This window comes from Patagioenas fasciata, chromosome 8, assembly GCF_037038585.1.
Source record: "Patagioenas fasciata isolate bPatFas1 chromosome 8, bPatFas1.hap1, whole genome shotgun sequence".
Lineage (NCBI taxonomy): Eukaryota > Metazoa > Chordata > Aves > Columbiformes > Columbidae > Patagioenas > Patagioenas fasciata.
Window position 1 is genome coordinate 28,033,749 of NC_092527.1, and position 27,378 is coordinate 28,061,126.

General features: G+C 59.4%; 4 protein-coding genes across 5 annotated transcripts; 2 read left to right on the plus strand and 2 right to left on the minus strand.

Moving 5' to 3' along the window:
* Positions 1-148: 148 nt before the first annotated feature.
* On the minus strand, positions 149-6,612 carry ZDHHC16 (zinc finger DHHC-type palmitoyltransferase 16). Its single transcript, XM_065843382.2, has 11 exons — positions 6,552-6,612; positions 4,237-4,489; positions 3,824-4,018; positions 3,561-3,649; positions 3,311-3,339; positions 2,979-3,112; positions 2,232-2,279; positions 1,573-1,658; positions 1,184-1,307; positions 1,039-1,109; positions 149-656 (listed from the first exon to the last, which is right to left on the minus strand). Exons 2-11 carry the CDS (start codon positions 4,471-4,473, stop codon positions 542-544), a joined length of 1,128 nt encoding a protein of 375 aa, XP_065699454.1. The 5' UTR covers positions 4,474-4,489; positions 6,552-6,612; the 3' UTR covers positions 149-541.
* A 153-nt stretch (positions 6,613-6,765) lies between these two features.
* Positions 6,766-9,264, plus strand: EXOSC1 (exosome component 1). 2 transcript variants are annotated; one of them, XM_065843504.2, is made up of 8 exons: positions 6,766-6,840; positions 7,152-7,282; positions 7,439-7,513; positions 8,150-8,238; positions 8,481-8,514; positions 8,648-8,698; positions 8,778-8,862; positions 8,996-9,264. In XM_065843504.2, exons 1-8 carry the CDS (start codon positions 6,810-6,812, stop codon positions 9,100-9,102), a joined length of 603 nt encoding a protein of 200 aa, XP_065699576.1. In that variant the 5' UTR covers positions 6,766-6,809; the 3' UTR covers positions 9,103-9,264. The 2 variants fall into 2 exon arrangements, with proteins under 2 accessions (XP_065699576.1, XP_065699577.1); XM_065843505.2 differs by having other exon boundaries at positions 7,152-7,267.
* A 602-nt stretch (positions 9,265-9,866) lies between these two features.
* PGAM1 (phosphoglycerate mutase 1) lies at positions 9,867-12,490 on the minus strand. Its single transcript, XM_065843620.2, has 4 exons — positions 12,256-12,490; positions 11,639-11,913; positions 10,950-11,130; positions 9,867-10,855 (listed from the first exon to the last, which is right to left on the minus strand). Exons 1-4 carry the CDS (start codon positions 12,392-12,394, stop codon positions 10,686-10,688), a joined length of 765 nt encoding a protein of 254 aa, XP_065699692.1. The 5' UTR covers positions 12,395-12,490; the 3' UTR covers positions 9,867-10,685.
* Positions 12,491-12,932: 442 nt separating this feature from the next.
* On the plus strand, positions 12,933-26,859 carry RRP12 (ribosomal RNA processing 12 homolog). The gene is made up of 34 exons (XM_065843357.2): positions 12,933-13,100; positions 14,154-14,389; positions 14,488-14,571; positions 14,811-14,887; positions 15,036-15,141; positions 15,295-15,411; positions 15,526-15,664; positions 15,979-16,106; positions 16,413-16,511; positions 16,592-16,683; positions 16,761-16,872; positions 17,037-17,134; positions 17,263-17,377; positions 17,639-17,781; positions 17,958-18,079; positions 18,223-18,287; positions 18,398-18,560; positions 18,659-18,813; positions 19,190-19,257; positions 19,455-19,548; positions 19,744-19,902; positions 20,003-20,083; positions 20,166-20,271; positions 20,429-20,536; positions 20,638-20,795; positions 21,161-21,252; positions 21,365-21,520; positions 21,660-21,832; positions 21,971-22,090; positions 22,419-22,468; positions 22,737-22,815; positions 23,072-23,139; positions 23,534-23,616; positions 23,819-26,859. The coding sequence occupies exons 1-34, from the start codon at positions 12,962-12,964 to the stop codon at positions 23,919-23,921; spliced, it is 3,888 nt and encodes a 1,295-aa protein (XP_065699429.1). The 5' UTR covers positions 12,933-12,961; the 3' UTR covers positions 23,922-26,859.
* Positions 26,860-27,378: the final 519 nt, after the last annotated feature.

Sequence of the window (27,378 nt, forward strand, 5' to 3'; positions counted from 1 at the left end):
TGGTAATGCTGTGGGGGTCTCCAGTGCTGTTCCAGATGGGAAGTCACTAAAGGTGCTGCTGGTTACAGGCCCTTACTCCTCTCTTCATGTTGGGAAATCATGGGGTCCCTCTCCTCCCCTGCACCCCCACCATGGAAAAGAGACAGGCTTCCTTAGAAAAAAAAAATATTTATTAGTTGGTCTTAAAAAGGCTCCCTGGGGTGTGCCTGGGGCAGGGTGTCATCCTCTGCCCCTGCCCTGCCGTGGAGTTGAGCTGAGCCATGTGCTGACCCGTACCTGTGCTGGCGAGGGCAGCACCTTCAGTGGGAGCGCAGAGCAGCAGCTCTGCTGCCTTTCCCCAGGGCTGCCTGCAGCCACCAAGGAGCTGAGAGCAGGTGTCCAGGCACCGACACTGTCCAGACAGTTTCCTGTGACTCCGATCAATGGTATGTGTCAGCACAAGCCTTCCACGAGGTGCTTGGGCCAAAGGGAGTCATGGTGGCAGAGCGGGTCCCCTGCACGCTCCCCTGCCTGCGGGGAGGGATGTCCGCAGCACCGGGGCTCAGATGGCCAGGAGTGGGGTGCGCTGCTGGGTCACGCAGGGAGGCAGGTCCCAGCTCAGTCCCGTCCCGTGGGGCAGGTGAGGAGAGGGCAGCAGGACGCGGGTGAGCCAGTGCCTGTGGGGAGAGAAGCGAGATGGCAGCAAAAAGCTGAAGTTTTGGTACTTTTCAGCTCTGTAGAATTGAGCCTGGACTGGTAGCACCCATGAGGGATGTCAGCCTGAGTCCCTGAGCTGCCAAGATGGCTGAGCTCCTCAGCTGTGGTTCTCTTGGCAAAGGGGTCGTGGGTTGGCCAGAGCTGGCCACCAGGCAGGGCTGAGGAGCCACCAGGCAGCTGGTGCCCAGCTCCTCCAAGCCTTGTGAAGCCCAGAGCAGCGCACAGCAGGAGATGCTCACTGTCTTGCTCTGCCCCAGCTGCCTAAGGAGAGCCGCAGTGTCCTGGCACCTCACTCACTGCTGAGTGACCACGTCCTGAGCAGGAGCATCCCCAGGGCTTTACCTTGGCACATCCACACCCAGGAACACCTTCCAGTTATCCCAGCCGCCATAACTGTAGGGGTTCCTGAAGACCTGCAGGCCAAGGAGACGCACATCGCATCTGGCTCTGTCGCGGCCAGCCCTCCCGCTCTGCGCGCTGCGCTCACCTTGCCTTTCTTCTGCAGCCTCTGCCTCTCCTTCCTGTTGATGTGACGCTCTATGCTGGTTTCCCCGCGGGTGATGAGGGCAGCATGCCACAGCGTGAGGGCACCCAGGGCCAATGCAACCGAGCTGGGGGACAGCAAGGGACAGCAGGTTGCACAGAGGCCTTCCTTCCATGGTGCCACTGCTGTGGAGGGCTGAGAATGTCTCTCTGCACCCACAGCTCTGCAAGGGGTCATTTAATTTCTCGTGACAGAGAGCCAAAATCTCTTATCTGTGGCCTAAAAGCTGGCAGGGCAGGGACATTTGTGCTAGAGTGAGTCAACCCAGCCCCAGGGAGGTAGAGGGAGAGCAATGCTGCATGCTGCTTCTCCCAGCCCCTGGGCATCCTCACCTGCACAGCACCCAGAGGTAGACCACGCTCTTGTGGAAAGCTCGCTGGTGAAAGGAGAAGGTGGGCGGTGGGGTCTGGTAGTACGTCTGAAACAGGACCAGAAGGGGACAGGATTACCAAAGGTGCATTATAGCTTAGAGCCAGACAGATTGCTCACTGATGCAGAGCTCAGACAGCTAGAAAGGACTGGGGCTGGAACCAACACAACAGCCGGGGTGATGGGAGGCAGCCTGAGATAGCCACGAGACAGACAGACACCTGAGAGCTGGCACAGGGGTGAGAAGCAGTGGGCTGGACATGGCAGGGCAGGGAGTGGGACACTGCACCACACCACAGCTGATGCTCAGGGCAAGATGTGTGCGCGCTGCTGCAGCCTCCCCAGAGAGCAGGGACTGAGCACCACATGCCAAGCAGCTGCCACTGGCTGCCACCAGCCAAAGCCACTGGAAGCTGGTACACAGGGAAGCAGATTCTGAGCTGCTGGAGGCAGTGCCCACAGCAGAGCTGCCTGGCCAGCCCCAGCTCTCTGACACGAGATGAGCACAGGGGCTGGTTCTGACTGTGGTGCTCCTGTAGAGCAGGGCCCTAGGCAGGACCCAGCTTGCAGGGCAGCTCTGCCCAACACTGCCTGGAGCAGCTGGGGGACAGGGAAGTCCCACCTGGTTGGCAGCCACCTGCAGTCTCTCCTTCTCAAGCAGTTTCATTCTCTAAGGGGATGGAAAACAGGGCACCAGTTACATGTGTCATAGAATCATTTTGGTTGGAAGAGACCTTAAAGATTAATCAAGTCCAACCATTAACCCAAACCACATCCCTAAGAACCTCATCTATCTGTCTTTTAAACACCTTCAGGGATGGTGACTCAACCACTTCTCTGGGCCGCCTGTTCCAGTGCCTGACAACATTTTCTGTGAAGAAATGTTTCCTAATATCCAATCTAAACCTCCCCTGCTGCAACTTGAGGCCATTTCCTCTCATTCTGTTGCTTGTTACATGGGAGAAGAGACCAACCCTCTCCATGCTGCAACCTCCTTTGAGGTAGCTGTAGACAGTAACAAGGTCTCCCCTCAGCCTCTTCTTCTCTAGGCTAAACAGCCCCATCTCCCTCAGCTGCTCCTCCTCCAACTTGTGCTCCAGACCCTTCACCAGCTCCACTGCCCTTCTCTGAACTTGCTCCAGCACCTCAATGTCTTTCTTGTAGTGAGGGACCCAAAACAGAGGAGAGGGCCCTTTCCCTTCACCCCCGTGCAGGACCAGGGCAGCTGGGGGCCTCGCAGGAGGAGGGAGAGGGGAAGCAAAGTCACTACAAGGCCAGGCCTGGTCCAGCCTTGTTCTGCAAGCTCAGCCTGGGGAGTCCGGGCAGCCCCGGTGCACGGCAGGGCGAGGGCTGGGACCTGCCTGCTCACCTCAATGGCTGCGTAGGCATCCCGGAACATCTCCCAGCCGCTGATGCTGCAGTAGATGCAGCCCATGGTCATGAACAAGCAGAAGGAGAAGAAGTAGCGGTGGTTGTAGTGTCCCACACAGTTGTTTAGCCAGGCTGCCACTGGAGTTAAAGGTGTGTAACCAGGACGGGCCACAGATCCAAACCCACCCCCAGGGACCAGAGTGGTTCTCTGACCCCTAGCACCCTTCCCCATGCTGGCAGGCTCAGGAAAGGAGCAGGGCAGGGAGAGAAGAGGGATGCAGGGCTGGCTGCCCCGGGAGAGTGCTGCAGGTTAGTACAGCAGAAGGATACGGCAGTGGTGGTCCATCTTCAGCACACACCTGGGAGGAAGGAGAACAGTGCCAGTGTCAATGCCAGCACAAGCACCATGTTTGGGAGGGGGCAGGCAGCTTCCCCAGCCCTGCATACTGTGCTGGAGATGAGGTGAGAAGCCAGCAGAGCAGAGGGGAAGGGGCCCTGGTCTCACAGCATAGGGGAGGGCAAGGAGAGGGGTCCCAAGGCTGCCTCAAGCACTGCGGTGGGCAGAGGGAGAGAGCCCTACCTGTTGCAGATGCTGCAGTGGTGGGTGCGAGCTGGCTTGGGGGCGATGCATTTCCTGCAGATGGAGACGCCAGTGAGATCATTCTTGGCCTGCACACAGGTCAGAAGGGGTTTGTACACCCAAGTGCTGCTCCCCTCCCCTCCTGCACTGCCCAGCCTGGCTGCCCTGATCTGGGGGAAGCATCCAGCTAAACCACCACCAGGCTGGTTTAGCTGTCCCCAGTGCCCAGCTGGGAGAGGCTGCACTGCCAGTCAGTGCTTCACCTGTGGTGGGTGCCCGGGTGAGGTGGTGATGGCCTTGTAGTAGTGGAAGACGATCATGATGAGGTTCCAGTGGCCGTAGGCCAGGTGCCAGCAGATCCAGGCAGGTGTGTAGGTCTGGAGGATGAGGGGCAGCAGGCAGATGTACACAATGGCCACAATAGAGCTCGTCAGCCCGATCACCAGTGCCACAAAAACCTTTGGAAAAGGGGCCTGGGTCACCACAGCAGGCAGCACCTGCCGCGTTCTGCCTGGGCAGAGGCACGGACAGGATTCGGCCACAGTAAAACAAGCTGAACCACAAGCTGAGGTCGCCTCTCCCTAGAGCACAGGCAGCCCCGAGACTCAGCTGCCCCAGCAGCAGGCTCACCCCAGCCCCCAGAGCCGATGCACCCCTGCCCAGTGAGGGTACTCACCACTCCGAACCATCGGGTGACATGGTCCACCAGCCAGTAGATGGGCTCGAAGAGGGAGTCAAGCACCACATCGCTGTTGGTGAAGGAATTGTAGAGCAGGGAGCGGAGGCAAAGGTGCCCATAGTGCCACAGCTGCTCTGCCTGCCACACCAGCTTAAACCGCCGCCGCCGGCCCAGCCGCAGGCACTTGAGGAGCAGGCGCATCACCGCCGCAAACATCCGCTGCCGGCTCCTCATCCCTGCTGTGCCACACCTGCGGGGAGAGGAGCTCAGTGTGGGCAGGCCACCCCGCTGCCTGGCTGTCCCTCAGGAAGGGTCTTCCCTCCCAGATGTGCTGATGCCAGTCATGCAGCTCCCTGCATCGACTCTGTCGGACACCTGCCTGCAGAGTGAGGCCCTCTCCTTTGCCCTGCACAAGGATGCAGAGCAGGGGGAGCTGAGCCCAGACTCCTGGAGGCTGTAGGACCACTGCCACTGGGACAGCTTTCTGCATGGACTGGGGGGCACAGGCCCCTTGATGTCTGGGCTCAGATACTCTCTGGTCTCATCTCGTCTTTCCCGGCGGGGAGGGGGCCGGGGGAGTGATACGGAGAGTCTGACTCAGAGGAAACCAGAGAAGGCATGAGCATCCAGGATGCTGGGCAAGTTCCAGGGCTGATCCCAGACCCAGCCCTTCCCAACAGGTTTGTTAATGGGGGAACCCACACAAGACATACGCGAGGGAGCCAGGACAGGATTACCCCTCCTCCCCTGATCCCTCTCCTCACCCCCAAAAACCCTGAGTCTGGATGCTACTTCACTTTGACCTCTGGACCAAGTCTGCACCTTTCCCAACCTCACAGCCCCATTTCAGAGTCCCAACACTCTCCTTCTTTCCCTCCCCTGGATCCACCTCAGACACCACCATGCACTGGCAAAGGAGCAGCCCAGGGGCAGCCCCAGGCAGAGGCAATGCTGTGAAGTGTCCCCCTGCCTGCTGAGCCCCTCGTCCCACCTGAGAGCTGTGCTGTAAACAAGGAGGAACCTGAGCCAGCACAGCAGCCGCGAAAATGATCTGCAGGGTTAGGGCCCCCAGGCCTCCACACAGGCAGAGTCCATCAATATTAAGCAGCCAGGCTGCCCCGGGGTCCTGCAAGGCACATTCTAAGCCCGGGCCAAGTGCTCGCCTCAGTGTAGTGCCAGGGAGCGGTGCCACACTGCAAAGTTCCTCCAGTGGGGACCACGTGCTGCTGTGCCAGCTGCAGAGCTCCCAGGCACCAGCAGAGAGGGCAAGCGCAGGAGCTACAGCATCCAAATGGGCCATCCAAAGGAGCCAGGGACTCCTCTCTACTCTGCCCATGTCTGGCCAGACAAGCATGAGGCTGACCCCAAGGCTGGCAACAGCCAGACATGAGGACACCAGACCCACCAGGCCACAGACAAGGCTCCTGCCCAGGTTTTCTGTACCCTGGTAAAGGAGATGTAGGATATGCAAACCCCAGTGCTACCCCCTTCCCTGTGTTTCCCCTTGACTCTACCAAGAGCTTTCCCCTGAAACACATGAGGTGCAAAGTGGAGCAAAAAATTCTTTCTGAGCAGCCTTTTGTGGACACCTGTCCCCATGTTTTCAGTGTCATAAGAGACAAAATGCTGCAGCCAGCAGCAGGTCTCGCAGCCAGCCATCCCCGCCAAACACACAGGATCTCCCTGCCCCTCAGAGAGTTCCTCACCAGCAACTGCTGAGCAGGCAGCCCACAGTGGAGCAAGCCAGCCTGCCACAGGGCAGGACCTCCATGTCCCCAGGCACCTGTCCACAGACCATGGCACAGCCACAGGGATGAGGCTCCAGCAGAGCCCGGCAGGCACTGGGGCTCCCGCCCTCACCCCTCCCCACATCTCAGCAGGGCACTGAGCCCACGGAGATGGGACAGCAGCCACCAGCACAGCCAAGATCACAGGCAGCACTACACCCCGCGGGTAACCTTCCATTAGGCGCTACCCGGGCACAGCCAGGCCCTGCTCCCGCCGGTCCCGCCGCCCTGACTCGGCCCTGGGGCGCCCTCCAGTGGCGCCCGGCTCCGCAGCACCCAGCCCCGCGGCGCCAAGACACTCCCCGGCACCCGGCCCCACCACGCCAAGGCTGTCCACGCCATCAGCAGGACCTCCGCACCCAGCCGCACAGCACCCGGCCTCGCAGCACCTCCGGCCGGCCCCTCCAGGCCCACAGCAACCAAAGTCGCCTCCCAGGCTCACGGCACCCTCAGCCCCCGGGAGCCCCGCGGTCCATCCCAGGCCCATGACACCCCACAGCAAAAGCCCCGTCCGGCGCCGCCGACCTGCCGCCTCCATGCCCGGCGGCCGCCGCGCTCACGGCCCCACGGGCAGCTCCCGCCGCACTGCGCCTGCGCGCTAGCCGCGCACAGCAGATCGGAAAGCGACCTCTACCGGCACCGGACTACAACTCCCAGCGGGCAGCGCGCTCACGTTCCCTGCCTGGCAGAAGCGAGCCAATAGCCGCGCCGCATACAGTGCCACCTTCCTACCGAAGACCAATAGAGTGAGGGCTTTCTGCGAGCTAACTGCTGGTAGCTAACATGGCGCCTCCCGCTCGATACTGCGTCCCTGGTGAGTGCGGGGCCGGGCGGCCCGGGTAGGGCTGACCGGAGAGGGGAGGTGGGGTCCCGGGGTACGGGAGGGGGTGCCCGGGGTAGCGGAGGGAGGTACGGGAGCGGATGGTCCCGAGCCGAGGGCCGGCGGGAGGGGGCTGTGCAGAGGGGATTTGTCCTGGGGGTGCCGGGGAGGACTGGCCGGGGCGGGGGTGGTGTCCTGCCGTATTGGGCCGGTCAGCAGCGGGCACCGTGCCCGGGGTGTGGAGGCCGGGTCCCCCGTGAGGCACCGTGCCCTGGCAGCGTCAGCCTCTGAGCACTGTCCCTTAGGCGAGCGGCTGTGCAGCGCGGAGGAGGCCACGGCTGGCAGTGGCACCTACACCCGGCACGGCTTCATCTTCTCCTCGCTGGCCGGCTGCCTGGAGAAGAGGAACGAGGACAGCGGGGTGAGCACAGCCATGGCAAGTGCCGCCTTTCCCCAGAGCTGGGTGCCGAGGCTGCACAGCCCATTCCCAGGTGGGAGCTAGGCTCCGACGGTGCCTGCTGTGAGCCTGGTCCTGCGTGACCCTGCACACTGGCCATGCCCTCAGCTAACTGTCATGCCTGCTGCCCTGCAGCTGCCTGTTGTGTCGGTGGTGAGAGATGCCGAGTCCCAGCTCTTGCCCGATGTGGGTGCTGTGGTGACGTGCAAGGTAGGACACACGTGTGCTGCAACAGCAAACCTCACAGCCTGTGCGCTCTCTGCTCCGTGCTGACTTTTCTTCCTACACACATATGCGGTGGGGAGAGGAGCCCTGGGCCCGTTTGATACCATCTGCACACTTCCCAGCAGGGCAGAGGCAGCCCATTAGTTCCCTTGGGTCCCTTGCTCACAAAGAAGCCAGATATTGGCACAGGGGACACCTGCCCTTGCTGCCTGCCTCAAGGCAGAGGTGGGCTGAGGGGAGGTTTTTCTTTGCTCTCCCTTCCAGAACTCTTTGTGGGGCAGGGTGCGTAGAAGGCCATGCCTGGGGCATCTCAGAGTAAAGGTGTCTGAGACCAGGGTTTAATTTCCTTGTAGTGCTGATGGTGGGAGAGGGACTGGGGTCACAGCAGGTGACCTTATTCATGGGTCTTGAGTTGCACACATATCATCTTCCTTGCCTGGCTTGCTGCCATGTCGCCCACCTCTGCCACCACTTCTTTGGTCACACGGAGAGGGAGGCTGAGTGAGACATGAGCTCCCTACATCCAGCCCTGTCCTGCCTGCACCCTGCCCTTTCCCTGCCTGGTGCCCTGGGTTGAGAGCAGGCCTGTGCTGGCACTGATTCCCATTTTTCTCCTGGTAGGTTTGCAGCATTAACTCCCGCTTTGCCAAGGTGCAGATCCTGTACGTTGGCTCCACGCCACTGAAGTCCACCTTCCGGGGGACGATACGGTAGGGAGAGGGCTGGGTTCCCCATGGGACGGGGTGCTCAAGTGCCCCATCCTCAAGGGGGGAGGAAGGCTCTTCTGGACAGCACAGCCGGCATCCTGGCAGGAGCTCTGCCTCAAGCACTGGGCAGGTGTCCAGCAAGTCCTGGCCAGCCCCCAGGGAGGCGAGGCTGGGGCAGCTCCTGCTGTGAGCTGGAGAGTTGCCTTTGCTCGCTGGCACTCAGATTCCTCTGTCTCCTTTTTCAGGAGAGAAGATATTCGAGCCACAGAGAAGGATAAGGTCAGTGAGGCTCTGCTGGCAGTTCTTTTACTGCAGCCACCCCCACCCCTTCTTTTTGCTGGTGAGGGGCACTTGTCCCACTGCTGGCAAGCACCCTGACACACTGCGGTTTTGCCTGCTCTCTCCTGTGCAGGTAGAAGTGTACAAGAGTTTCCGCCCTGGTGACATAGTCCTGGCCAAAGTTGTATCCTTTCCGCTGCTGGGACATTGGGTTTGCTCCAGCTGCCTCAGGGACGCCTTTCCCTTAACCCCCGCCTAACCAGATCTCGCTGGGGGATGCACAGTCCAACTACCTGCTGAGCACAGCAGAGAACGAGCTGGGTGTGGTGGTGGCACGCAGTGAGGCAGGTAGGGACGGCCCATGAGGCTTAGACAGTCCTGCCTCATGCCCACCTGAGGGGCATCTGATGCAGCCTCCTCCCTTTCCACATGGAAGAATGCAATTTTGGGAAGGGGAATCACTGACATGTGGTGTCCCTAGGGGTGCAGATGGTGCCCATCAGCTGGTGTGAGATGCAGTGCCCACGGACGCACACTAAGGACTTCCGGAAGGTGGCCCGCGTGCAGCCCCAGTTCTTGCAGACCTAGCAGGCCCCTCACCCCAGGACCCCCCCAGGGGCTGTGGTCTGTGGGGCCAGAGCAGCCCCTGGGCTACAGCCTCCTCCACATGTGCAAGAGGCTGGAACAGCCAAACAGGCCCTTGTTTGCAGGATGGATTTTCCATTTCCGAATAATAAATATGTTTTGAGAGCTCTGTGCTCTGCTTAGTTACAGCCCAGAGGGAGCCGGGGCTGCCAGCAGTGCGCTGGTCCAGCTCCTGTAGCGGGGCTGTTGGGGGGACGGCTTCCCCAGCACTCTGGCTGGGAGGAAACGTGTTGCCAGCCCGCTGCCGGGGAAGGGAAAGCCCCATGGCTTTGCCGCGGTGAGGCAAGCAGCACAGAGCTCTAGCTTGTGGCTGAGCAGTGCTGGCAGCAGGAACTTGCCTCGCCAGGTTAATTTACCCACATCTGTGTCAAGCACAGAGAACAGCTTGTCTCCCTGACATGGCACTGATAACCCGTACAGGCTGCGGCTCAGCCCCAGGCGCTGCATCTCCTCCAACCACACATGCACTGTGTGTCCTTGGGAATAGGGTGTGCCACAGCCAGAGCCTCAAAGCTACTGAGTGGCAGGGTGTCACCCTATCTGCAGGGATTGCAGAGCTGTGCTTTGCTGCCCCAGCTCCAAGCGCCTTCTGCACCTCCGTGTCTGTGGCCAGCAGTGACATGCACAACAGGAGCCCAGGGGAGGTGCTGGGTGAGGCAGCTGCACGCACCCAGAAGCACCTGGTGGAGAGAAGCAGTGACACCTCGTGACTGCACATAATTTCTTTATTGAACTGGAACGAGACAGTTGCTATTGTCAGACAGTTAACACTGACCCCCTGCAAGCCCAGGCTCATGGCACCTGCAGAGGGGGAGGCCACAGCGACAGGGCCACACACACGCACGTGGGATGGAGCACAATGGCACCTGCTACACTAGCAGGACTAGGATGGGCTTTGGCTGGGGGAAATATGTGGCAGACACGAACCTCCAGACAACAGGCTCTCACCTTGTCCAAAAGCAATAAGTTAAAGCAGGGGCTGGCAGAGCTAGGTCCAGAGTCGTGAGTACCACCCTTGGGTGCTGTACCACATGCACCAAAACAACCCTTTCAGTGTCTGCACATCTCAATCCTTGTGCCACACACCCACGAGGCGATGGGGTACCCATCTTGGTCGCTGTGCTTACCCCACTGCTCCTGGGAAGACTAAATCAAGCAACAGAACTACAGTAACCAGGTGACAAGAGCTGCCGAGGAAGCAAAGCAGAGGAGGAGCCTGGCATGGAAAGGGATCACTTGGCGGGTCCCCCTGCAGACAGGGCCTGAGCGCTGAGATCTCAGCAGGGAAAGGTGTGCGGTCGCTGCCTGGCAGAGCTGGGGCTCCCTCTCGTGCCACCCCTCCACACACTCATCCCCTTGCCCCGGGCTGTCTCCAGAGGGAAGCCTGGTCCCGAGGGAACGGGCCTAATCCTGGGGAGCTGCTCCAGCTCTGCAGCTCCAAGTTCCTACGGCTGTGGTGGGTGTGCGCAAAGGGGTGGGGGGACAGTGGGGGACTCATCTACTACATGCTAGACTGCTGCCCACCCTCACTTCTTGACCTTGCCCTGAGCAGCGACAGCCTCCATGGCCTTGCGCACTGTCTCCTCATCCCCCAGGAACTGCATGGGCTTGACAGGCTTCAGGTTCTTGTCCAGCTCGTAAACGATAGGGATACCAGTGGGCAGGTTCAGCTCCATGATGGCCTCTTCTGACATGCCTGTGAACAGAGGCACTGTCACTTGTGGCCCTGCTCACACAATGCCAGCTGGGGCAGCCGGGAGACCCCAGATAGCCCTGCAGGACTGACGTACCTTCCAGGTGTTTGACAATCCCACGCAGACTATTGCCATGGGCAGCAATAAGGACTCGCTTTCCTTCTTTGATCTGCGGGACAATTTCCTCATTCCAGAAAGGCAGAGCCCGGGCAATGGTGTCCTTCAGGCTCTCACATGTTGGCAGCTGGTCCTCTGTCAGGTCAGCGTAGCGACGGTCCTGGGAGAATGGCCACACTCACTCTGCAGCCCAACACTGTGTGGGAAGGCAGCAGCAGGACCTTCATCCCCCCCATCCCAAACTCTCTGCCTGGGGACCTGGCTACATGTAGGCAAAGCTGAGCCTGGAAGCAAAGAAGCACCTTTGAAGTTTGAGCCTGTGCTCAGCTACATTTGGGGCTCTGAACCCCTCCTAGAGAAAACCATACATCACTTGCTCTGGACAAAGAGACCAGAGCACACATTTGTGCACGGGTCACAGGACTAATCATTAACAGATGTGTCGTCTCTTCCGCTTTGCATCTATGTGCAATGCCCAGGGGTTCAACTTCTCTGGGGAGGAAGTGGGACAAACTCAGCCCCACACCAGCCAGCACCGTGTACAACAGTCCCAGTTGCTGCAATGGAGACAGAAGAGACCTTGCAGAGGAATCCAGACCACACTGCAGGGACCTAAGGTGGCTTTTAGGAGCCTCCCAGCAAGGCAGATGAAGCCCAATGGGTCTTACCTTGCTGATGGTGCTGTAGAAGGGGTGATCAGACTGCATGGGAGGTGGAGGGATGTCATACGAACGCCTCCAGATCTTCACTTGCGCTTCACCATGCTTTGCCGCCGTCTCAGCCTTGTTCAAACCAGTGAGAGCCCCATAGTGCCTCTCGTTCAGGCGCCAGGTTCGGATAACGGGTAACCACATCTGATCGATGGCATCCAGCACGGTCCAGAGGGTACGGATGGCCCGTTTCTGTACCGAGGTGAAGCAAATGTCGAACTCGTAGCCGGCATCTGGAAAAGACCGGGGAAAGGGGGGCGGGGGGGACAGCAGGGAGGTGAGTGCCAGGTCTTATGCAACCGGTGAGGGGCCAAGGGCGGCGGCCTCGCCGCCAACTCGCCCTAAGGGGCGGACCGGCGGCGGAGGGGACGCCACCGCTACCGGAGAATCAGCCCTCCCCGGCATCTGGGGCTGTCTCCTCGGTACTGGAACCCCCTCCCCGGCACCGGAGGCCCTCCCCCGGGCATCGGAGGGCCCCAAAACCACCCCCACCAGGCCCGAGGCTGCCGCGCGAGGCCACACACCCCCCTCACGGCCTAACCCACCGCCGTCCGCCTTTCACCGGTCACCGGTACCTCGGAGGGCCTCGCCGCCACGCCGCGCCTCTTGCTGACCGGCGGGGCTGAGATCAGCGTCGTACCAGCCGCTGAAGCGGTTCTCCAGGTTCCAGGCGCTCTCTCCGTGGCGGACGAGCACGAGGCGGTACGCGGCCATGGCGGCGGAGCGGGGATCGGGACAGGCCGGCGCGCGCGCGCTCCCTCCTCACGCTGCCGCTCCGGCTGCCGCGCGCGACTGACGCTACCGGCGTGGCGTCGCCCCGCCCCTCCCTGCGCGGCAAGGCGGGGCCTGGCGCGCACGCGCAGAGCGGCAGGCAGGCAGAGGCGCACGTAGCGCATGGCGCTGCCGGGAAGGGCGGCGTGACCTTCAGGGGCGTGACGTCACCGAGCGTAACGCACACGGAGTGACGCGTCATGGCCGCTCAGCGACCTGAATTGTGGGGGGGTGTGAACGGTGCCAGGTGGGTTCGGCACCAGCCGTACCCCTCGCCCCGCAAGGGGATGTCCCGCAGCTTCTCCTGATGGTGGCTGCTCCTGGGCCCTTCGAGGCGCCCAGCCAAGCCCCAACCGGCCACAGTCCCGTTCCGCTTCCCCAATCCTGCTTCCCACTCGCCCCACCGGAAGGCGGTCAGCCGTGAGGGCCGCGCTGCCCTCACTAAAGATGGCGGCCGGCGCCGGAAGCGGAAGGGGGTGTGGCGGGGCGGCACGTGGAGCCGATTCCAGCATGGCGCGGAGCGGGCGGTTCCGGTCCGGCGCTGCTTCCAAGCTGAAGCGGTGGCGGAAGGGCCACAGCAGCGACTGCAACCCCGAGACCCGCCAGCACCGCCTGGCCGCCCGCAGCCGCTTCTGCAGCCGGCCCGCGGGTGAGGGCGGGGAGGCGGGCATGGGGCGGGGACCCGGTGCGGGCAGAGGCCTCGGTGCGGGCAGCTCCCTGTCTGTGCCTGGCCCTTCCCGGGGTGGGGGGCGGCAGGGGCGCGGAGGGGCTGCGGGACGAGCCTTTGGGTCCCCGGCTCCCGAGAGCTGGGGTGGGAATGTCCGGAGCCGCTGACCCCCGAGCTACAGCGCGGGAGGTGGAGGCAGCAAACCGGGGAGCGAAGCGGAGCCCGCGGCATAACAAGTGTGTCCTCCTTACCCTCTCCGTGACACCGGGGCTGTGAGCACGAAACGGAGCACGACATGCAGCTGTGCCTGTCACCCCGCCGGGGCCATGCCTGCGGCCACCAGGGCAGACACCATCCCAGCAGCGGGACCCCCGGCAAGCTCATGGCAGGAGCGATTCGGGCTCCCAAAAGTCCGAGACCGTGCCTGTGAGTGCTACTGTGACATCTGGCATGGAGAGGAAAGCGACAGAGGCTTCTGCTCAGAAGGCTCCGTGATGAAGACAAACCCCAGAGCATCCAAGTCCACGAAGGGCTGGAGTTGCACAGCCCTGGCTGCTGTTGGCCAGGGAGATCTTTCTTCTGCTCATGACGAAATGTCTCTTGCAGCACACACTGTCCACTTGCAGCTGGTTGCAAGCTGGTGTGACTTAGGGGGACACAAAGCCTGTTCCTTGACTGTCTGGTTGCCAGGGTTTCCATGCAAAGAAAATAAATGGAGCAGAGTATACCGAGCACCTCAAGGTTAAAACCTTGATACACCAAGATGCGTTTGTGAGGGTGTAGTGCTCCCCTCCATCAGAGGAGGTGGCCGGACTGCACCCTTGTTTGTTTTCACAAGAATTATGACCTCTCTCCAGTTATCACTCTGCTTTCTCCCATCAGGAGGAGGCAGCATCTGTGTCCCACGTGCTGGAGATGAGCTCCAGCCAAGTTGTGTCTGATGGGGAAGGGAAGGAGGGGGATGTAGGGGATTTTGTGGTGAATGGCAGAGCAATGCAACTTCACACATCTGACCATACCCGTTCTTCCTGACAGAGAAAAGCAACTTGACGGTGGATGCGGTGAAACTGCACAATGAACTGCAGTCGGGGTCCCTGCGTTTGGAGCGACCAAGTGACAGCACTCGGCTCCGTATGGAGGAGGATGATGTTGGGGAGGCCGCCACGGAGAAGTCCTCTGGCACTTTCCTGAGCGGGCTGAGCGACTGCACCAACGTCACCTTCAGCAAGGTGCAGCGCTTCTGGGAGTCCAACTCTGCTGCTCACAAAGAGGTGCGAGAAGGAGCAGGGCTGGGTGGGGGCGTCTGGTGGGAATGGCCTCCCCAGATGTCAGGCTGAGGGTGCTGACCTGGTTTGCTTGCTGCTCATAGATCTGTGCCGTGCTGGCAGCCGTGACAGAGGTGATCCGCTCGCGGGGGGGCAAGGAGAGCGAGACAGAGTATTTTGCTGCACTGGTGAGTGATGTTCATGGGAAGGAGGTGTGAGGAAAGCTGCTGTTGACAGCCTGGTTGGCCTCTCAGGAGTGTTGGTGGTGGAACGTGATGTTCTCATAGCCAAGGTCCTGGACATTCTTCTCCAGCAGAGATGCTGTTGGGCTGTTCTTGGTTTCTCTGCCCCGATCCCCAAGGGCTGGGGAAGGGCTGGCCTGATGTGAACCCCCCCTCCCCCTCGCTCACATTTCCTCTGTTCCCAGATGACCACACTGGAGGCAGTGGAGTCCCCCGAGTCACTTGCTGCTGTTGCCTACCTTCTCAACCTTGTCTTAAAGCGGTGAGTGGCTGGTAGAAGAGCAGGGAAAGCTGCCCATGCCCACCATGGAAGAGGGGCCAATGCTGTCCCCCTCACCACGCTGGGGATGCAGTTCCCTGTGAGACTGTCACTGGCTGCCTGCTCCTGACACATCCCGTTTTGCTGGCAGGGTCCCAAGCCCTGTGCTCATAAAAAAGTTCTCAGATGCCTCAAAAGCCTTCATGAGTATCATCTCCTCACAGGCCTGCAGCAGCTCCACCTCAGCCCTGCGATGGGTGAGTACCTGAGAGGCAGCCAGTGGTGCCACCTCTGGCTAGGGCCGTGCTGAGAGCTGGAATGAAGGTGGTGCTGGGTGCTCCACCTGTGGCCGTTGCAGTGAGGAGGAGTTTCGGTGGATTGATGCTAATGCCCTTACTGCTCCCTTGTAGATCCTCTCCTGCCTGGCTACGCTGCTGCGGAACCAGGACTTGGCAGCCTGGAACTACCCTGTCACCCTCCAGGTCTATCATGGCTTGCTGAGTTTCTGTGTTCATACCAAGCCCAAGGTAAGTGCCCCGTGCCCCTGGTGAGGAATAACACTGCCTTTGGGGCTTGTTCCTGGGGCTGACTATGCCCCCAGTGTCTGTGGCTCCTACAGACCTCAGTTCTCCTTCCCCTAGGTGCGGAAAGCAGCACAGCACGGTGTGTGCTCGGTCCTGAGGGGCAGCAAGTTCATGTTTGGAGACACAGCTCCTGAGCATCACCCCGCAGCACCCTCCACTGCCAAGTTCTGTGTGCAGGAGATTGAAAAAGCTGGAGGTGTGGGGCACTGGAGCAAGGGGTCTACAGCTGAGTATGGGAGGGCCTGTGGCTGTGGGAGAATGAGGACTTGAACGGAAAAGGGGAGAGTGCAGCACCTTGGATTGCTGAGGAGGATATGAGAAGCCTCAGGGGCAGCTAAGGTGTTCTGAAGAGTCCTCAGCCATCTGTCTGTTGTTCTGCTCTTCCTAGAAGCTGGGGAAAGTGTTCACCCCAGCTCTGTGGGTCAGACCCAGCTCTGTCACAGGGGTTTTGCCTCAAGCATTTCTTTGCCAAGGGGCACCACGGGCTCAGGTATTGTTTTGCTCCTGCAGGCACCAAGGAGGCGACCACCACCCTGCATGTCTTGTCCCTGCTGCGGGACCTGCTGCCCTCCTTCCCTGCAGCTGTGGTGAAGACCTGCTGTGAAACCTTGCTCCGAGTCATGACCCTCAGCCACGTGGTGAGTGTCCCTGTGCTCGGGATGGGGAGGGCAGCCCCTTTCCCCCTTGCTGTGCCATGGAAGGGCTCAAACCCTGTTGGCTGCCAGCTAGGAGCCTGGAAATGGAGGATGCAGGCACAGAGAAGCCCAGGGCAGCTGGCACTTGCTGACCTGCCTGCTCTGGATGAGGGGGACTGAAAACAGGGTGCAGTCACAGCAGCACTGGGCTTCCCCAGGCAGAACCTGCTTTGAGGTTGTGGAGGCAGGGGTGTGAAGAGGTGCCACTTGCTGTGGAGCTACCCCCTCCTGATGCTGTGTCCTTTGCAGCTGGTGACAGCGTGTGCCATGCAAGCCTTCCACAGCCTCTTCAGTGCCCAGGCCAGCGTGGCCTGCCTACCGCCTGAGCTCAATGCCCAAATCATCACTGTGAGTGTGGGGTGTTGGTGTGGGGGGTGAGGGATGACGCTGGCAGTGCCACGTCATGCACCCACCCTCTGCTTCCTCAGGCTCTCTACGACTACGTGCCTAGCACGAGCGACCTGCAGCCACTGCTGACCTGGCTGTCCACCATGGAGCGGGCACATGTGAACCTGGGCAGGTGCGGGCAGGAGCTGTGGCTGGGCAGGGGGAGAGACGGCTGCTCGGTCTCTCACCTGCCTTGTCTCTCTGCTCCAGGCTGCAGAAGGACCTCTGCTGGGCTCACCTGCCCCGGCTCTTCTCTGCTGCCATGAACTGCTTCCTCTCCCCGCACTCCCAGGTGGTGTCGGCGGCGGCGCAGACCCTGGAGGTACCATGCATGGATGCTGCTCCATGCTTGGCTGCTCTGGTCCTCACAGGGGGCTGTGCCCTGAGGGTTTGGGGCTTACCAGGGGATGGTGTGTCTCTCTGTGCCTGCCAGGCTGGGGGATCTGTAGTCCACTGCCACTCCATTTTCCCTGTTTGTCCTTGCAGACCCTCCTGAGTGAGTGTGTTGCTCCTCACATGGATGACCTGGGCACTGTCTCTGCATCCACCTCAGCCCCTGCTGCCTTCCTGTGCAAGATGTTCAAGTGAGGAGCGGTGGTGTGGGAGAGGCTGTCCCTGTGGGCCTTGCTAAGCTCTGAGCAACCTCTGCCCAGTCCCCGATCAGTGCTGGGTCGGTCCCTGCCAGTGTCACTATCTCCTCTCTCCCCCACAGATCAGTGGAGGAGGGCCTGACATATCGTTTCCACGCGGCATGGGGTGAGGTGCTGCGGGTGCTGGAGGTCTTCTTCAAGATGTGTGGGAAGCAGTGTCACCCGATCATGAGGAAGGTGAGCCAGGCTGTCAGGGGCATCCATGGAGGCAGGTGGGGTGGCAGTGCTGCTGCCTGGCCTGTGTTGCCCTTTCCAGCTGCAGCGCAGGGCCGCCCTGCTGCCCGCTGTCCTGCCCGTGTGTGGGTAGGGTGTGCGCAGCTCTGGCACTCAGCATGGGGACACGCAGGGCAGCTGGCATCCTTGGGCAGGAGTAGCAAGTGATACATGCTGGATCTGTTTCCGTGGCTCTGCTGTGACCATCCTGCCCTGTCCCCACAGTGTCTCCGGTCCCTGTGTGACCTACGTCTGGCCCCGCACTTCCCCCACACCACTGAAGTTGACCAGGTGGTGGGGGCTGCTGTAAGTACTATGGGCCCTGAGGTGCTGCTGGAGGCTGTGCCCCTGGAGATCGACGGCAAGGAGTGAGTGCAGTCACGGAGTTGCAGTTTGGCAGCTGTACACGTTCTTGTTCAGTGCCCTTATGGTGCTGGAGGGGTTTGGCGCTACTGACCTGCCTGTGCCCAGCTTTGGGGCTGGGCGGAGGTGCCCTATGCCCAGGGGCTGGTATGCCCCCCTGACCCCTGCCTTCCCTCCCCAGGGAGACGCTGGATTTCCCTCGCAGCTGGCTCCTGCCGGTGTTGCGGGATTACGTGCAGGGTGCGCGGCTCGGCTTCTTCACCAGCTACTTCTTGCCCTTGGCGGCCACCCTGAAAAGCAGAGGTGAGCAAGATGACATAGTGGGGGTTCCAGCAGCTGAGGTCCTGTACTCCTGGGAGCTCCAGGGACCTTCCATCCCTCCCCTGGAGCCGAACAGGTTTTTGCCATCTCTGCTGCTCAGCTAATCTCCCTCTTCTCTTCTGCAGCTGTGGAGTTTACCCAGGCTGGAAAGAGTGTGGAGGCCAAGATCTACGACACACTGCAGTGGCAGGTCAAGAGGGGTGCCTAGGAGACATGCTGTGGCATTCTCGAGGCACCAGGCTGGGGAGCGGTGACTTGGGCGAAAGGGGCTGGCCTCCCATGTCTCTCTTTGCCTTCCAGGTCTGGACTCTGCTGCCTGGCTTCTGCACCCGCCCCACGGACGTGCTGGGGGCCTTCAAGGGGCTGGCCCGCACCCTGGGCATGGCCATCAGCGAGCGCCCAGACCTGCGCCCCACCGTGTGCCAGGCCTTGCGCACCCTCATCCACAAAGGATGCCAGACAGGTTGGGGGGGGACAGGCCCTCATGGTGGGTCCCTGTCCCCTGTGGTGACCCAGAAAGGGGAGATGCTGATCTGCACCCCTTTGTCATTCTCTCCCTAGATGTGGAGCGGGCAGAAGTGGGTCGATTTGCTAAAAATTTCCTGCCCATTCTGTTCAACGTGTACAGCCAGGCCGAGGAGGATGCAGGCAGCAACGCTCAGCGCCGCTCCGTGCTGGACACTGTCCGTGCTTACTTGACCATCACCGACCCCCAGGTGAGGGCCTGGGGCAGTGGGGCAGGCTGTGCTGGCCCAGAACAGCATCTCCCACCATACCCAGTTTGATGGGGCTGTGGTGGGTGCCTGAGTGGAGAGGACAGGAGGAAAGATGCCGGGCCAAAAGCAGCCCTTCCCTGCCCTCACGGGAAGGGACCCCTTCCCAGCCAGTGGTTTGGGATTTCCCAGTCTTGCAGCTGTGCCTGGCACATTGTGCACAAGCCCTTTGGGAATTTGCCCTGTTCTTTGTGGACCCAGTGGTGCTTCTGATCTCTGCAAAGTCCTGTCCCAAGGTGTTTGCCCACTGGATTGCAAACTCTTGTAAAAGTGCTCCCTTCATTCAGTTCTGATCCTGCTCTGTGTGCCTATCCTGCAGATGGTGTGCGGGTTCCTGCAGAAAGCCAGTGAGAAGCTGACCAGTCCTGAGAGCTCTGAGTTTACCAGGTAACACCTGGGGGCTGGTGCTAGCGGGTAGAGCTGTCATCTTCCTCCTGGTGAGCAGCACTGAGGCATTTGTGCTGTGCCATGTAGAATGTGCTGCTTTTATTTGTCCCATGAGACTCGCAGCTGGAATCCCAGCTTGGTTAGAGGAGTGTTAGTGACCCTGCAGTCACCCACCTGCTTGTCCCTCTCTGCTGCAGGCTCTCCATCCTGGACCTGGTGGTGGCAATGGCTCCCTATGCCAATGAGCCGTCTCTGGGCTGCCTGTACCGCACCATCCAACCTTCCCTCCAGGTGAGTCAGCCCACAGGTGCAGGGGGTGCAGTGGGGCACCTTCTGCTTGCTGCCAACTCGGACCCACGCTGTGGGGGACTGAGCAGCTGCTGTAGGGGACAGGTCTGTTGGGTGGCATGGGGTGCTAGGGGGCCTTTCCAGACACTGTGGCGAGTGGCTGGCCTGACAGCAGGGGCACATTGGCTGTCCCTGCAGAGCAAGGAGCACAGCATGCAGAAGAAGGCGTACCGTGTGCTGGAGGAGGTGTGTGCTGCTCCACATGGTCCCTGCCAGGCCTTTGTCCGCTCCCACCTGCGGGATCTGCAGACAGTGCTGCTGGACTCGCTCAAGACCGCAGCGTCCCCGGCCAAGAGGGTGAGAGCAAGGGCTGCGGTGGCTGAGTTCAGCCATGGGCAGCAGAACAACAAGGTGTGTGTCTCCGGGTGTACCAACACTGGGCTGTTTCTTTCCCCAGCCCCGGCTGAAGTGCCTGTTCCACATCGTGAAGCAGCTCTCTGCAGAGCATGAGCCCTTCATCACTGCTCTGGTCCCAGAGGTGAGCATGGTCCCTGTGGGGACATGGCTGGTTCTGGCCATGGAGGTGGCAACAGTGATGTGACATGCTCGTGTGCCTCCAGGTCATCCTGTGCACCAAGGAGGTGTCGGTGGGGGCCCGCAAGAATGCTTTTGCGCTGCTCGTGGAGATGGGGCATGCCTTCATCTGCTTCGGGCCCACCCCCCAAGGTGAGCTCCAGCTCCACTTGCTCAGCCCCATGGCTGCTTTGTCCCCGGGGGAATTGGACCCATGCTCAGCACCCTGCTGAAACAGGAGTCAGACCCATGCCCAGGGATGTTGCTGAGCAGGGGGTGAGTGGGGTCCTGAGTCCTTCCCTTCCTGCAGAGGCCATGGAGAGGTTCCTGCTGCTGATCTACGCGGGGCTTACGGGCTCGGTCACCATGATCAGCTGCACTGTGCTGGCGCTGACCCGACTGTTCTTTGAGTTCAAAGGTGAGCAGGAGGGCTGGGGGCCAAGGACAGCACAGAGGGACGAGAAAAACCCCTCAGTGAAGGCGAAGACTGGCTGTGGCTGAGCCCTGCTGTGGTTGTAGATCACTTGGAGCTGAGCGTGGTGGAGCAGCTCCTGCAGAACATCTGCCTACTGCTGGCCTCCCGCACACGGGATGTGGTGAAGGCGGCCCTGGGGTTCCTCAAAGTCGTGCTGCTGCTGGTGGACACCAAGCTGCTGGCCAAGCATGTCCAGGTCATGGTAAGATCCCACTGCGGGGTGACCCATGGGGTATGGTGGGGCACAACCTTAGTCTTGGTGGCTTAGAAAGAAGTGAGGAGGCCTCTCTCCTGAATGCTGGCATGGACCAGCCAGAGAAACCCTGTGAACCAGTCCTGCCAAGCAGGGAGACCTCACCACAGCCCTGCCAGGGTTGGGTATGGGGAGGTGGTTTAGTGCTAGAGTTAGGTTATGGCTGTAGTCAATGATCTTAAGGGTCTCTTCCAACCAAAATGATTCTATGAGATGGCAGCAGGATGAGTTGGGTGGCTGTGCAGGGGAGTGGGGGGAGGCTGGGTGCCCAGGGCAGGGGTGCTCTGGTCTCAAGGGTCTCTCTCTCCTGGCAGCTGGAGGCCTTGGGGAACCTTTCAGACGACATGAGACGCCATTTCCGCATGAAGCTGCGAAATCTCTTCACCAAGTTCATCCGCAAATTCGGGTGAGCTGGGGACTCCTGGGTTGTGCTGGAGCCGCACTGGGGCAGGAAGAGAGCTCCCTGGGAAGCAGTGTGGGAGGAGGTGGGCACTGATGACTCTCGGTGCGCTCCTCAGCTTCGAGCTGGTGAAGGGGCTGCTACCGGTCGAGTACCACAAGGTGCTGGTGAACATCCGCAAGGCTGAAGCCCGGAGCCGCAAGCAGCGCGCCCTGAGGCAGGCGGCTGCAGATACCGATGAACAGGAGGCACCAGCACAGCCCAGAGGAGACAGGTAAAGATGGGCCAGGGTGAAGAAGGAACAGCACTGTTGGATTTGCTCAGCTGGTGCCTCTAGAGATGCTGGGGACATCTCTGGGGTCTGCATGCCTGGGCTTGTTCTGATTCCATCATCCTGCCTGCCTTTTGACCAGCATGGAGGAGATCCTGGCTGACTCGGAGGATGAGGAGGAAGAAGAGGAGGAACGGCAGCGGAGCAAGGAGCGAAGGAAGCAAGCACGGCAGAAGGGCCAGGCCTGGCTGAAGGAAGGGGAAGAGGATGAGCCTCTCAACTTTCTGGACCCCAATGTGTCTCAGCGGGTGTTGGGTGAGGAACACACCTTGGGATGTGGCTGGGGTGGGATGGATGGGGCAGGAGCTGGTGTGATGCACAGCTGCCCTGGGGGTACAACTGCTCCCAGAAGTAGGTCCTTTCCTAGGTTCTGACCACCCTCTTTGTGAGCAGCCACCAAGCCAGGCCCCAGGCGGTCCAGAGGAGTTAGCCATGACTTCCAGATGTCTGAGGATGGGCGCCTGATCATCCACGAAGAGGAGGAGGAGGAGATGGATGATGCTGAAGCCAGAGGTACTGCCTGGCTGGCCGGGGGGCATGTCAGACTTGCTTTGGTACTTTGTTTTCTTTTTGGCACCTGTATGTGGGAGCTTGGGGGAATGTGAGTGGAAGCAGCAGGGGTTAGTGTGTCCTTGTGTCACACCCAGTGGCTCTCATTTGGGCCACTGCCATCCAGGGGAGGTGGCCCGCTTCATCACTAGGAGGGTGCTGGGTGGGACACAGCCACTTGTGTTGGTTCAGCAGGGGCACCCCACTCCCACAGCCCACTCCAGGGGCTGGCACAGTACCGGGGCTCACCTGCACCCCTATCCTACACTAACCCTCTTGTCCTGTGCCATAGGAGTGGACGAGGAGATGAAAGATGTGCTGCAAGATGTAGGCCTCCGCAGTGTGAGTATGGGGCTCATGCTCCTGAGGAGATGTGGGGGGGCTTGGCACAGTCCTCTATGTGCCACAGCAGCTGCAGCTGTGCCCCAGAGGCCAGTGGGTACACCAGGCAAGAGCCAGCTGCTTGGAGGGATGCGGGAGGCTTGCTGGGGACAGGGGACATGCACAGGCAGTCTTGGAAGGTCTGTGGGCCCCCATGGGAGGAAGCAGGAGGTCAGGGTTACATGGGAGGACAAGCTAGCTGCAGGGTCTCTGCTGCTTTCTTCTGCAGAAGAAAAGCCAGAAGCGTCGATTCAGAGAGGAGCAGGAAGATGAAGAACCTGAGGCTGGGACCTGCCCTCAGTACAGAGGTACATTCTCTGCCTGTGCCCAGTCTGGGGCTCCCCAAGGGGGCAGAACCACATACCTGTCTTGCAGGGCTGCTCCAGGGCAGCTGAAGCAGAGATCTTTGCTCATGGGAAATGGTCATCCTTCTCTGCTGTCCTTACAGCCAAGAGCTGAAGGCAAAAACAGGAACAGCTTCCCCAGTCCTGGTGCATTCTGGCATAGGAAATGGGAATGGGGAGTCCTGGGGCCCCTTTTCAACACACATTCCCTGTTTTCCAGCTGGAGGCTCTGGGATCCACCGGCAGCTGGACAAGCAGCCAGCCTTTGGTGCGGAGTACAGATCCAAGGTCAGGAACCTGGGAGGTGGCAGGGTTTGGGTATGAGGATGCCTGGGGTTCTGCTGGGACAGGGCTGCTGCTGGTCTGGGGTTTGGGAAGCACCGGTTGTTTGCTGAGGGTCTGGTCCAAGCAGTGTCAGGCTGAGGGGGGTCTGTGCTCTGAGCTGCCGAATGCTTGGTACCCGTAAACGTTTCCAGCCCATCTTGACCAGTTCCTGTGCACTGCTCAAAGCAGGTGTCTGTAGCAGCATCTGGGTGGAAAATCAACTCCAAGGGCCATGTACTCAGCTGGCATCCCATTGTGACATAGTCTTTGGGGTGACCAGGTGCCAGGGTTGAACCAGAACAGGGCACTTGCATCTCCCCGGGTGCTGCATCTTCTCCCATGTCGCTTTCTCCCACAGAAAGGCAAAGGTGATGTGAAGAAGAAGGGCCAGCTTGACCCCTATGCCTACATCCCCCTGAACAGAGCTAAACTCAACAGAAGGTGAGGCTGGCCAGGAAGGGCGCAGAGTGGCAAACAGGGCCAAAATCTGCCTTTGATCCTGTGTTTTGTTGTTATGCTGTTTTTGTGGGTCTGTGAACTCCCTGCCAGCCTCTGTGCTGCTCCTTGCAGAGCTTGGAGCATCCCTGCCTGTCAGCTGTGCCCAGTGCCCACACTAACCTAGCCTCCTCCTCCCTCTCCCCAGGAAGCAGGCAAAAATGCAGGGCCAGTTCAAGGGGCTGATGAAGGGTGCCCAGCGTGGGGCTAAAGCCGGCCGCAGGAACCGTCTGAAGGCCCAGCGCCCCTGAGGAGCCCTGGGTGCTCAGTCTGCACCTGCACAAGGATGGACAACACCCCGTGGCCTCTGGACCAGGGGCTTGCTGAGTGGAGCAGACGGTGGCCTGCATCTGTTTGGGACTCTCTGGAAAGCCACCCCGTCGCATTACAGACTCATGGCCCCAGCCCTGCCTTCCTGTGCCTGGAAGAAGGTGTGGGGTAGCCTGGTGCGGGGCAGGGGCGGCGTGTGAAAGCAAGGAAAGCATAATGAATTCTTTATGTTGATAAATACCCACAGTTCCTACCCAGCCCAGATTCCTCCTGTCTTTCCCTGAAAAGCTGTGCACTGCCTGCATGCTGTGCAGCAAGGCAGAGCCTGTGTCCTGTGCCCATCTGGCAGACGTGCATAGGGCTGGGTTGTGAGGTTGACCAAAGAAAGAAACCAGAGGGACTGTGAAGTTCTTTGCTTACAACCAGCTTCTTTAGAGAACCTCCGTCTTGGCAGGATCTTCTGGATGAACAGGGTCGCAGCCCTAAGCTGTGGGCCAGGGGATCTCTGCCATGGGGGAATGTGTCTGCCATTTGGCTGCCCCTGGTTTCTCTCTTGCCTCTACTTTTGTATTATCAGTCACGCCTGGCTGCAGAGCAGAATGGTTCGCTGCAAATTTCTTCAAATTGGCTAGAAAACTACTACTGCAAAATCTATGCCTTGCCCTTTCCCATACACATGAGAGCCGAGAGGAGCCCTTTCCTCTGCTTTGACCATCTGCCAGCTCGACCTGAGCAGCGCAAATAATCCTGGACCTTTTTAGCTGTCCAGCCATCTCAGGTTGACATAAGCGTCTGGTTTTGCTCAGTTACTTCTGCACTGAGCCCAGAAGATGATGTTTGGCCAAAGCACACTGAAGAGAATGGAGCTGAGGGTAGTGGACACAGGTTCAGTTGCTCACATTGCAAATAACATGTATTTGTGAACAGAGCTGGCTTTCCCTTCCTCTTCTACATGAAAAAGCCTTTAGTCTTTGCCATTTCCCACTGTGGTAGCTTACATGCTGGAATTGCAACGCTTCTCAGTCTTCTAATAAGCTAAAGGGATTGTGCTTGTTCAGCCTGTTACTGCAGGCTTCTTTCTGGAGGCTGCAAATCCAGTTTTGTGCTTCTTACATGCTTTTTGGTTTTTTCCAAGATCCTTTTAAAAGCCTGGGGGTGGAATACGAGCCCTTGTACTGATATTGGTCCTGCTTTGTCAGGAACACTGTCCCCTTCCTGCTTCGCCACCCAGAGGTCTCACTTGAACCCTCGAGCCCCAGGGCCACGTTGAGGTGCTGCTCTAATCCCACCAGAAGGTAGCCCACAGCCTGGCTTATAGGACAGGCATCTCCTGACCACGTTCAGTCAGCAGGAGCTACATGCACCTCCTGCTGCCTGCAGCCTTGGCCTGATGCCCTCTGTCCCCTGAGAAGGATAGGGGGAGACAGGCAGCTGTCACCTTCTGAGCCCCAACACCTGTCACAAGTGGCTCCAGGCTTACCAGAGCTATCTGTTACTGCTTTTTCTCTTCTCTCCTTGGAGACAGAGCCTGGAGAAGGCTGTAGTGAATTCATTTAAAAGCTCCAGATTACTCACTGTATTGTTCTTCATTTGCATGTTGTTGCTTAAATTAGTGCACGCCTGTGTGGAACAGAAGAGTTTCATTAGCACAGAAGATGGTGTTCACCAGAGCTGGTGTCCAGAGAGCAGATTCTTCTGCAACAACATCTTGTTAATCAGCTAATTAATCATGTAACGCAGTAGAAACCCTTGGAGACAAGACGTCATCCTGCCCAGAGAGGCTGGCTGCGAGTCAAGCCTGCTCCCCACAGCAGCTGTCCCTGCTGGGGAGCGGAGCTGCGGCTCAGGGGCTCGCTGGAGCCTGAGCACAGCTCTCTGCTACGAGGCAGGGTGAGGGGTGGTGTGGAGTATCTACATCCTGCAGATACCAGCCACAAACATTTTGTGGTTACCCACAGAGGAGAGCAAAACAGGCACCTGGAACAATGCCTGGTTTTTGTTGCTCAAGCTGGTGGGCGGCTGGAGGCAATTTCTTCATCCAGCATGCTGTTAAACCATGCAACTCCTTTCTGCAGGCGACAGTGGGCAATGACAGTGTCCCTGTGTTCAGCTGTGCTTGTGCAGGAAAATGTCACGAAGGGCTCTTAACCTTGCTGCAAAGCAGGTCTGCGAGCTGTGGCCTGCAGGTGTCCTGGGCTAGCTTGAGGAGAGACTGACAGAACTAACAGGCTGCCCCTGAGCTGGCTGGGACAGTTGCAGATGCCCACATTGGATTTTAAAGCTTAAAATCAGGAGGAGAAGGAAAACAATTATAATTGTTTCCTTCCCCTAGAAGCCACCTGTCCGGGTTGTGTCCACTGTGATGTGCTGCTGAGGGGAGTGCATGTGCCCCATGGGGCTGTGGCCACACAGCATCCAGCGGGACCACCACCACCTCCTCCAGGCACACTGTAGCACCTCTGGGGCTCCCCAGTTGTTAAGGATGGCAATAAGCTGGGACAGTCTATTCCCTAACACCAATTCAAAGCCATGATTGGGCACACACCAAGGTGTAGGGACGGGAAAACCCTCCTCAAGGCAGCGGTGTTAGAGGAACCTTGGTGTTAATATGCTAAAATGATTGGCAGTGAGATAATTAAGTGTTGAGGCTTAAAATGGCAAGGGACCACTCCAGCTGAAATATAGTCAATTAAAAAAAAGTCAGATTAATTCCTAGTCCCATCAGCACTCTAATCTACAGTTTAGCTTATTGTTTTTAAAAAGTTGTCTTCATTTTCTTGGTTGCTACCTGAAAGCTCTGTGCAAATCTGGTGCAGGCAGTGTGCAGGGGCATGGGGGCAGCTTGGGCCAAGGCAGATGTTTTCATGCACAAAGGAATAAGCAAGCAAACAAAAGCGGATATTAAACAAATAAACAAAACTTTCCCAGTGTCTCTGTTCCTCTAATTTCTCCATGATGGTGGGCAAAGATAACAGATCTTCAAGCAGGGATGCAAGTTGGGATTTATGGCGTAACTCCTGCTGCTTGGAGCATTCCACGTGGTCTCTGGGGCTCAGGCAGACCCTGCTGTGTTGGTTACATATAAGGCACAGATTAAAGGTTTCCTTGAAATAAAATGGCTACAACTGTTATTCTTCTACTGAACGTTAAGGCTCGGAGTGTCAGGTGTGCACAAGACTCAAAAGCCACAAGAACTTCCACAGCTCTGTACCCCTGGCCCTGTGTGCTGGTCAAGCCGGCATTGGCCCTTCTTCTCTCCCATGCCAGGAGCTGCGGTGGCTCCTGCCACATGAAGAATGCTCCAGCGGGGGGAAAATGGCACAGGCACCTTCCTGTCCCCCAGCAGTGGGTCCGTGCCGGCCAGGCCCCGTACGGCGCCGGCTCCCGGCCGCTGCCGCAGCGCCCCGGGGAGGGACCCCGCACCTCGGCCCCTCCGCC

Coding starts and splice junctions, on each gene's coding strand:
- ZDHHC16 (XM_065843382.2), bottom strand. CDS start 4,473: ATGAGGAGCCGGCAGCGGATGTTTGCGGCGGTGATGCGCCTGCTCCTC. Junction 2,280..2,978: donor ATGCCTACGCAGCCATTGAG/GTGAGCAGGCAG, acceptor CCATCCCCTTAG/AGAATGAAACTGCTTGAGAA. Junction 1,659..2,231: donor TGCAGGTGGCTGCCAACCAG/GTGGGACTTCCC, acceptor GTCCTGTTTCAG/ACGTACTACCAGACCCCACC.
- EXOSC1 (XM_065843504.2), top strand. CDS start 6,810: ATGGCGCCTCCCGCTCGATACTGCGTCCCTG. Junction 8,239..8,480: donor ACCTTCCGGGGGACGATACG/GTAGGGAGAGGG, acceptor CTCCTTTTTCAG/GAGAGAAGATATTCGAGCCA. Junction 8,515..8,647: donor GAGCCACAGAGAAGGATAAG/GTCAGTGAGGCT, acceptor TCTCCTGTGCAG/GTAGAAGTGTACAAGAGTTT.
- PGAM1 (XM_065843620.2), bottom strand. CDS start 12,394: ATGGCCGCGTACCGCCTCGTGCTCGTCCGCCACGGAGAGAGCGCCTGG. Junction 11,131..11,638: donor TCTACAGCACCATCAGCAAG/GTAAGACCCATT, acceptor CCATTCTCCCAG/GACCGTCGCTACGCTGACCT. Junction 10,856..10,949: donor GATTGTCAAACACCTGGAAG/GTACGTCAGTCC, acceptor CTCTGTTCACAG/GCATGTCAGAAGAGGCCATC.
- RRP12 (XM_065843357.2), top strand. CDS start 12,962: ATGGCGCGGAGCGGGCGGTTCCGGTCCGGCGCTGCTTCCAAGCTGAAG. Junction 16,684..16,760: donor GCACATGTGAACCTGGGCAG/GTGCGGGCAGGA, acceptor TCTCTGCTCCAG/GCTGCAGAAGGACCTCTGCT. Junction 18,288..18,397: donor ACGACACACTGCAGTGGCAG/GTCAAGAGGGGT, acceptor TTTGCCTTCCAG/GTCTGGACTCTGCTGCCTGG.